Below are 10134 nucleotides of genomic sequence, written 5' to 3'. Positions count from 1 at the left end.
AATTGGGAACATGATTGTAGGCGATCTAGTTTCACCATCATTTTCTATTGAGTTCCTCTATTGTATAAAGTCCAATTGCTCTCTGCCAATATGCTTTGCAGAGGGGGGAGGGGCGAATTTCATCAATCGGTTATGCAGATGACTAACATCCTAAAATCATTCCACTCATTTGAGCAGAGGGAGAAACATTGATGCAAAACAGTCTCTGTGTCTTTGAGACACAAAAAGCTAAAATCCTTTTGCCAGGTCTTGAAATTTGAGCTGTATTTGTTTATTTGCTTTCACTTTTATTTTTCATGCCATCATGGGTTAGAAACCAGTGCTTCTCAACCAGTGTCCATTTGACCCTTGTGGTCATATGGACACTGGTTGTACAATAAATTGAATATAACATTTACAACACACAAAATATTTTAACAAATTTTTAATACAATTTCTAATAATTAAATTTTAAAAATATAAAATTTTTTAAAGTCTCAGATGGCTATGAGGGGTCCAACTGAATAAAATAGAAACCAAGGGGTTCCACAGGTGAGGACCGCTGGTTTAAACAAATGTATTAGTGAGGGACTGTTTTACAGTTGGATGCCTTTCCTGTTGCTAACCCTTACATGTTTTCCAAGTAAGGGATCTCTTGAAAGGTACAAAACAGCAGATGATTTGTTGACAAAGGAAATGACTGCAACATCACTGCTTTTAGAAGGTGATATTCAGAGCATATGTATACACACACACACACACACATTTTTAACCCTTTCGTTACTGCATTTATTTTGAGATGCTCTGTGTTTCTTTCAATTACTTTAAATATAGCAAAGAATTTAGTAAAATAATTTAGTTATCATTAAGCTAGTGTTAGGAACATAAATTGTGACTAAGGTTTGGTGGAAGATTTTAATTTAAAACTTATTTTAACAAGACATTTGTACTACAGAGCCAGAACCGGTTTCAGGCAGACTGGTCATGAAAGGGTTAAGAATTGTTTCTCTATTGTATATTCAGTTGATGACAGACATTGTAGTTCTGTTGTTAGTAGGAATGAGATATTGTGTTATAAGATTATATGGAATTTTGATAAAATTGAAGCATTACTAAGTGTTGAGTCTTAAAAATCTGTTGAGAGACCCATGTGGTTGCAACAAGAAATAGAATTTAATAAATCTTCTGTAAGATTCTGTCTATTTTTTATCTGTTATTGGCTGCCATCTCTCTCTCTCTCTTCACTCCCACTTTGTAATTTTGAATGAACGCTTTGTTATTTATGACAAGCCTAGCAGAGATTAAAGAAACCATTGAAATATATTCTTTTAAATCTCTCCAAATGAAGGAATGTCTTCAGGAAATGTCCCAATGTTCAAATAGGCGTTAATGTTTAAAACAATACTGCAAAAGATTTAAAGTATTCCTGATGCTATTCTTTCTGCTTCTCTGATAGCAAAAGAAAAGAAAACTTTATTAACGGTTAATTAGCAAACTTTCTTGATAAAATTGGTGTAAAATATTTTTGGAAAGGTGAAAACAAAACTTACTTGTGTTGAATTTTAGAATTTGATGATATTGCCATTGTTTTGTATATCTTTTTTGATATTTTTTAATGTCTATTTATTTTGTGAACTTAATTTGTAGCCTGTTACACGTAGAAGTCAAAACCAAAACCTTCATCCCTCCATACCAAAGCCGACAGTTTTTAGTCAATCAGGCAACACCAACACGCGAGAACTGGCTACTTCTAATCAACAGTCAGGGTAAGTTTCAATAATGTCTCCTTTTATCTGTGTTGTAAATTAAAAAAAGAAAATCTTTATAACTGGCATTGGATTGTTCTTGGAAAATATCAATTATTTAACATTCAGATTACTCCATCAAATGTAATGTTTTATGTATTTACATTATTTTGACCCCTGCGGGATTGTTAGCATGCAGAGCAAAGTGCTTAACAGTATTTCGTCTGCTGCTACATTCTGGGTTCAAGTTCTGCTGAGGTTGACTTTGGCTTTCATCCTTTTGGGGGGGGGTCAATAAATTAAGTACCAGTTGCATAGTAGGGTCGATGTAATCAACGTAATCCCTTTGTCTCCTGTATGTTTAGCCCCCTGTAGGCAATAAAGAAATAAATATGGTAATCCATGAGGTGCAACTGAGACTAAATTATAATTTTTCTTTAAATCTGAAATGGTGTTACGAAGGTAAATTGTTTCCTATCCATTGTTTCCTATCCTCTAAAATCTAAAGAATGCTCCCATTATATTCAGTATATTCGAAACTAGTAAAGTGTAATATATACTGTTTACTCACAAAATTCATTTACTAATTTCTGAATTTTTATGACCAAATAATTTCGTTTGCTTCCAGGTTGCAGACTAATGTAACAAATGTTCGTCGCAGTCAAAGATTATTTGGGAATTCCAGCTCTGTTAAAGTAATTATTCTTTCTTTCTTCATTGTCTTTGGTTTTATTTAATTGCATGTGCTTTACTTTTATCATTTTATATAATCTTTGGAAGAATTTGCAATGTTTACATATTTTCATCATCATCATCATCACAATTATCATTTGATATCCATTTTCCATGGTGGCAGGAGTTGGATGTAAATTATTTACATTTGACGGATATTTTGTCCTCATCGTGATTGTTGTTAACACAACGTTTCGGCTGATATACCTTCCAGCCTTCATCAGGTGTCTTGGGGAAATTTCGAACATGGGTTCTCATTCCTAAGGTATTTTTAGATATTATCATCATCATTATCATCATCACCACCGCTGCTGCCTAGAGTTGGAACTCGGAATCTTGAGGTTAGTAGCCTGCGCTCTTAACCACTATGCCATATGCTTTGTGGGAATATGGTGTAGTGGATAATAATATGATAATAACAACATTATAAAATACCTTAGGAATGAGAACCCAGGTTCAAAATTTCCCCAAATTTCCCTGATAAAGGGTGGCGGGTATATCAGCCGAAATGTTGTGTTAACAAACAAGATGAGGACAAATATCCGTCAAATGTAAATAATGTAGATAATTCTTCATCTGTTAAATATAGAACTGTATAAGTTGGATGGTTTGACAGAAGGTAGCAAGGCCAGGAGGAGCTGCACCAGATTCCCCTAGTCTGATTTGGCATGGGTTCTTCGGTTGCATGGCTCTCCTAACACCTGCCATTTTACAGAGTGTACTGGGTGCTTCTCTACGTAACACCAATACCAGTGCTTTTCACATGACACCATCACCAGTGATTTTTATGCAGCACTGGCTTGCTTTTAAAAATTTTCTAAGAACTGAAATTACTTTTATTATGTGGGTTTGTGTCCATCATCATTTAACATTTGCCTTCCGTGCTGGCATGAGTTGGATGGTTTGCCAGGAGCCAGCCGGGCAGAAGCCTGCACCAGACTTCTGTGACTTAGTGGTTTGAAAAAGCAGACTGATATAATAAGTTGTTGGCATCCTTTTGTCCCAGGAGACAATTGAGTTGCGCATAAAATAATCCAGTCAGGTTTTTACATTTCTGCCACTTTTTACAGCAGCACTGAAGTGTCCTCTCCAGTTTGCGCAGTCCTGGGCTAGATGTAAGAAAATCCTGGGTAACCCAATCGTCAGGATTCCTCTCTCGACCTTGCTGACGTAGTCCAAAGGAGTGCAGAGCATTACGTTTGGCACCAGCTTGGTTGCAGGAGCTGCCGGAAGAGTGTCGAGTTGAACACTAAACCGCTTACGGGGCTCCACTCTGGATTTCTTTGAAGGTTGTCTCCTTTCCGTAATCCTGGATAGGGGCCCATACCGGGTACTGTCAGTCAGAGCCAGCTTAGCCCGGGGCTTGTGTCAGGCAGGGTCGTCACTCCCTGAAGTAGGGAAGAAAATCGTTACCCACTGCCATAAATAGAATAAGTACCAGGCTTAAAAAAAAAAAGTACTGGAGGTAGGGTCGGGGGGTGATTTGTTTGAAATTCTTTAAGGCGGTGCCCCAGCATGGCTCCAGTCTAACGACTGAAACAAATGATAATAGTGAACTTGCTGCATACGGTGCTCAGAGGCAGTTGAGCTCATCAGAAAAAGTAAGCAAAAATGTATGAACAGTAAAAGAAACTTGTGATCGATCTTTGTTTTTATAAATTGGTTGTAGAATGCTTTTGCCATAGTTCTTTTTGAATCCTTTTGCCATAATTCCGATTGCTAAAACAAACCAAAGTATTTATTTGAATTGATTTTAAAGAAATTTTGCTTTGCAACTATAGGAAAACAACAAGAGTCAGAGTAAGTCACGCTTCACAAGTCCCAAGTCTGGTACTAGAAAGTCTAAGAGCAAACTGAGCAAGTCACAACAAGAAATGAACGAGATCAACAAAGGAGAGAACATCCTTGATTGTAAGCAGTCTTGTGGTTATGACGGCCCTAACTATTCCCAGTTGGCCCATATGAGACAACAGTCACTAGGTAGGTTCTTACTTGCTTTCATTTGTTTTTATCAGAAATTGTTGGTTTCATTTTCTGCAGCTTTCTACTCCCCCCCACCCCTGCTTTTCATACTCTTCTTATACTGTCACTACTATACTCGCTTGTGGGGAGATGAGTTTATTATAAGTTGCAAAATAGATTTTAGTCTCATTTCATAGTTTTTTTTGTCTTTCATCTTTTGTTTTATTCATTAGACTGTGGGGGTGGGGTGGGGGGACTGGGCATGTGTGTGTGTGTGTGTGTGTGTGTGGACTGTGGCCATGCGAGGTGTGTGTGTGACTGTAGTTATGCAGGGACAGACTTCTGTTTGTTTCTTTTGAACCACTAAGTTACAGGGGTGTAAACACACCGGCACTACTTGTCAATCAGTGGTGGGACACACACATACATGACAGGCTTCTTTCAGTTTCCGCCTACCAAATCCACTAACAAGGGTCAAGAGTCAGAGTTGAGATTCAACAGTTCTAGTCAGCAGCAGTAAGACAGAAGAAGTTAGTGTATTACTATTCCAGTACGAAGAGATACAACAGTATCCGATGACTAATAACCATTGTGGCTACTAGTGTAAAACAGCAACTACAGTACAATGGCAGTCAGACATCACATCAGTGGGAGGTTACCACTTTACAACAGTCTGTTTTTCCATGCTGGCATGTGCTTGATGGTTTGAGAGGAGTTGGAAAGCCAGAGGACTGCACCATGCTCCACTGTCTTTTTTAGCATGGTTTCTATGACTGGATACCCTTTCTAATGCCAACCAGTTTAGAGTGGATTGGGTGCTTTTTACATGGCACCAGCACTGGTATGGCAAGGATTTACATTACTGGTTGAATTGTAAAAGGCTGTGTAAACATGTCTTCCAGTCAGAAGAGATAAAATCCAAAATTGCAAAAATTATCTTTGTTTGTTACACACTTCTCTAAGTATGTTATATTTCTAAAAAGCCAGTGGAGGCACAATTACTGCTAGAAATAACAACCAAAACTTCCTTAGTGCACACCCTATTTATGTGCAAGAAACAATGGATATTCATAGCTTGAACATCTTTAATTACTGGTCTTCTTGGTCGTAGTTGATGCAGGTTCTAAATAGCAACCTGCAGTGTGACAAAACCCATTACTCTTTGTCTGTGAGACCAAGATTTGATCTTCTCAGGCCAATATGAAAGTATTAACAACACATAAGTTTATAATTATAGGCAATAAGCATTCATGAGTGATGAAAATCTAAGAGAGCTGGATATCTTAGTAATCTGGATTTATTTAGTTCATTGGTTCTCAATTGGGATCCTTATGACCCTTGAAGGACCATAATAGATTTTGTGCAATAAATTGGTTATACTTCATTTACATTGTATTTACAAGTGTTCTCACCTTGTTTGCTGTTACGACAACATTTCAGCTGATGTATTCTCCAGCCTTCATCAGGTGTTCTGGTGGAACTTTGAACCCAACCCTTTATTTGACTAATGGGGGACACTGTTCTCATTCCTAAGGTATTCTTGTTTTGCTGAGGTTATTTTTTGTTGATTATTATTTCCCAAGTCCTTGCCTGGGATTGAACTCGGAATCCGAGGGTTAGTAGATAATGCTCTTATCCATTATGCTATATTCCTGCAAGCAATCATCGATTGACTTTTGGGGCTTATAAACCTAATATTTTATCTATTCTGAATACTGGTTTCCCTATTACATTCATATCTGCACTAGGTCTCCTTAGGAGGTTATTGTGTCCTAGCATATGTGGTGCAGACAGGGACTTGGGAAATAATATCAACAAAAAATAACCTCAGCAAAACAAGAATACCTTAGGAATGAGAACAGAGTAGCTCATTAGTCAAATAAAGAGTTGGGTTCAAAATTCCATCAGAACACCTGATGAAGGCTGGAGAATACATCAGCTGAAACGTTGTCGTAACAGCAAACAAGGTGAGAACACCATCCGCCCATTGTAAATAATGTATATAATTCCTCATCTCAAAAATATAGAATAGTAAATTGGTAATACTTCTGCAATACTCAAATATTTTAAGCATTATTTTTATACAATTCCTACTAATATAAAAGTACAATAGGATTTTTAAAACATGGAATGGCTATGAGGGTCCACCTGATCCAGCGGTATGGTTGAGTACCACTGAGTTATTCGTTCCCCCGTAGCGGTCTGTATCTGCAATTCCGTTGTAAGGAATGTGTTGATATTGAAATAGTAATTTCAATACATTATTTACATTTGATGGATATTTGTCCTCATCTTGTTTGTTGTTAACACATTTTGGCTGATATACCCTCCAGCCTTCATCAGGTGTCTTGGGCATATCGCATAGTGGTTAAGCGTGCAGGCTACTACCCCCAAGATTCTGAATTCGATTCCAGGCAGTGACCTAAATAATAGTAATTATAATAATATTGAAAAATACCTTAGGAATGAGAACCCAGGTTTGAAACTTCCCCAAGACACCTGATGAAGGCTGGAGGGTGTATCAGCCGAAACGTTGTGTTAACAACAAACAAGATGAGGACAAATATCCATCAAATGTAAATAATGTACATAATTCCTCATCTCTTGAATATAGAACAGTAATTTTGGTTTTTGTTTTGTTTTAAAATTTCAGCTGGTATACTGAAACTGCTACAAAGTATGGGGCGAGCATTCCAGGCTCTGACACAATACGAGTGTAAACGGGCTATTGAATTGCTCAGTGAGTTACCACAACACCAGTACCAGACTGGCTGGGTCCTTTGCCAAGTGGCTAGAGCCTACTTTGAGCTAAACAATTACATTCAAGTAAGTATCACATTTTTACAACTGGACAATGGTTATCGATGAGTTTGTTCTCATAGTGTAACTATTGCTTTGTGGGGGGTTTTTTGTGCAAGGTACATAACTCTGTTTGCCTCAACCTCTCTTACTTCACATCAGGTTCCCTTTGCAATTTAACATCTAAGCTGTTAGTGATATGAGGTATATCCAACTGTAAATAAATTTGCTCCCACAATATGATGTCCAAATTTGCAAAAGCATTCTACTTATGGCAGCATTGAAAAATAGCTGTGGAAAAAAAGTACTCAAAATTGAATTCTTTTAATGTTTTCTTCATGTTGTTGTTGTTTCCTTAGGTTGACATCATGTTTAATAAGTTCATCATCATCAATGTTCTAATTGATGGTGACTTTCTTGGAGCACTTTAGTTCAGCAATGTATAAACAACTGTTTTCTTGTAATTTAGCTGTTTTCTTCCTTTTGCAGATGAAGAAAATAGCCAAAACATTTGCATATATCACGATAAGACAGAATTCAGAAGTTTATTTATTTCTTTTGTCCAACAGTTATTTCAATATTGTTTAAAATTTATTCATCCCCTCCTTTATCAGCCAAACTATATGGTGTGGTTACCACTCTTGTGGTGGACTCCCTTTCTCTCGACTGCAATCGATTCCAAAGCATAATGGTTTTCAACTTCATATTGCTACTCATTAACCATCAGACACAATATTAATCAACCAGGAGCTGGATCTTGGTAAAGCTGACACAGACAAATGGCAACTGAATCTGGGCACTGCAGGGAACTAACAGCAGATTCAAACTCTGCTGTTTAACCCTTTAGCATTCAAATTAAATTGTATTATAATTCTTATTTATTGACATTCTTTTGAATTAATCCAGCATTATCTTGGTACCTTTTAGATTTTTTGAGTGTGGGAAAAACAACATCCGAGTTGCCAGAACCGCCTGACTGGCCCTCGTGCCGGTGGCACGTAAAAGCACCCACTACACTCTCAAAGTGGTTGGCGTTAGGAAGGGCATCCAACTGTAGAAACTTTGCCAGATCAGGTTGGAGCCTGGTGCAGCCTTCTGGCTTGCCAGTCCTCAGTCAAACTGTCCAACCCATGCCAGCATGGAAAACGGACGTTAAATGATGATGATGATGATTGTAAGGTAGATGTGAGAAACCCTATCTAGCTGTTTTGGCCAGGTTTGGCTGGCTTAAATGCTAAAGGGTTTACTTTCTGCTTTGTATAACAAAATCATGTTCCTAATGGCCTCAACACTGCAGGCTTGCTCCCTCATGGTTTCTGTGACAATGCCCTGTGTTTGTTGTTCCTTGGACTGAGTAAGAATCAAGTGTCTTGGCCATGGTCACAGCACATTGCTAGTAACAGAGCAGAAAATTATGAGGAGTTTGACCTACCGACATGGCCCAGCTACAGCTCTCATACTCTGGAACATATATTATCAGTGAAACATGTTGCAGAATCCTAACTCTTGATACTGGAGATGATGCTCTGGCAATCGTAGAAAGCGATATTTGTGTAGTGATGTTAGCTTAATTTCATCTCTAATTCATTGCTCTGTTGCACCAAGTCTCGTACTTGGCATATATTTACTTGGACCCTTTTATATCATTTGTCACTCTCCCCTCTTCTGTTGAAATCTTATGACCTCTTCAGGTGGCCAGATCTACCTCAATGCCATAGCAATCACCCTCACACTATCTTGCCATCTTGCCCTGTTTTGGGCATCCTCTCTTCTCAAGCCAACCCTCCCAATCTCCTCCACCTGTCCCCTCCATGTCTTCCTTGGTCTACCTTGCTTTTGCAGTCCATTTACCTCAAACTCTAGCATCCTCCTCAGAACATGCTCCTCATCCCCCCTCAACACATGTCCATACCACCACACTCCATTCACCCTTGCCAGCCGTTCCACCGAATATTTATGTTTGCGCAACTCAGGATGAGAGTTTGCACCTTCCTTTTGTGGTAGGCAGGTGCAGCCCACCCCCACCTTTCGGCTGGCTGGTACCCATTCTTCTTTGCTACATGAAGCTTTCTTGGAGCTGGATTTTCTACAGGGAGCATGCCCTTTGCTTACCCCCAACCTCAGTTTCTAGACATGAGTGGTCCCGAGATCAAGGCCTCTACCACGATTTTTAAGGAATGTGGTGGAAAACTAGCTCAGGAAAGCAGGGACTCTACTCTCTGAGACCCCTTTCGGAGCACCCCTACCTGAATCAGTATTTAATTACACTGGGAAGTAGCTGTGATCTCTGACTGGATTAATTAAGTGGCTAAAATCTTTGTTACAGGTTAATTTTCTGTCTTTATCCCTTTTAGCATTCAGATTATCCTGTCAAATGTTAATCCTTATTTATTCCCATTGTTTTGAATTAATCATGCATTATCTCATAGCTTCAAGATTTTGATGACATGATAGTTTATTTCTAAAATGACATTGCAGGGTAGGTGTGAAAGGCCAGATCTGGTCACTTTAAACATAAGACAGAATATGTTAGCTGGACATGACCAGATTAAATGCTAAAGGGTTAAACAAATTAATATTTCATTTTTGGTTGCTTAGTTTGTCTCAATTTTTTTTTTTTCTCCAAAAAATGTTTTGAAACTGAATAAAAAACTTTTCTTTTGAATTTCTTTTTTTTTTTTCTTTTAGGCTGAAAAAGTGTTTGCTGAATTGCGTGAATTGGAACCTTACCACATGGAAGGGATGGATCTATACAGTACTGCTCTTTGGCAGCTACAGCGTGAAGTAGAATTGTCTGCTCTGGCACAAGAACTCACAGAAATGAATAAGAATGCTCCTGAGGTATTGTAAATCAGTTTGGTGACTCAATCATCAAGGGGGTTTCTGAACTTGTCATTAGACCCTGGCCATGTTGGAG

The 10134-nt window shown here is 38.2% G+C and overlaps 1 protein-coding gene across 1 annotated transcript in view; it reads left to right on the top strand.

Moving 5' to 3' along the window:
• Window positions 1–10134, top strand: part of LOC106884236 (cell division cycle protein 27 homolog) — a 50304-nt gene that overhangs the window by 22521 nt on the left and 17649 nt on the right. Inside the window, exons 8-12 of the mRNA XM_052965945.1 lie at window positions 1627–1745; window positions 2353–2419; window positions 4238–4436; window positions 7072–7244; window positions 9906–10063. Of these exons, the coding sequence (XP_052821905.1) occupies window positions 1627–1745; window positions 2353–2419; window positions 4238–4436; window positions 7072–7244; window positions 9906–10063 (716 nt within the window). The remainder of the gene's footprint in view (window positions 1–1626; window positions 1746–2352; window positions 2420–4237; window positions 4437–7071; window positions 7245–9905; window positions 10064–10134) is intronic.

This window comes from Octopus bimaculoides, chromosome 2 (assembly GCF_001194135.2).
Source record: "Octopus bimaculoides isolate UCB-OBI-ISO-001 chromosome 2, ASM119413v2, whole genome shotgun sequence".
NCBI lineage: Eukaryota > Metazoa > Mollusca > Cephalopoda > Octopoda > Octopodidae > Octopus > Octopus bimaculoides.
This window is presented reverse-complemented; position numbering and strand designations above follow the sequence as displayed.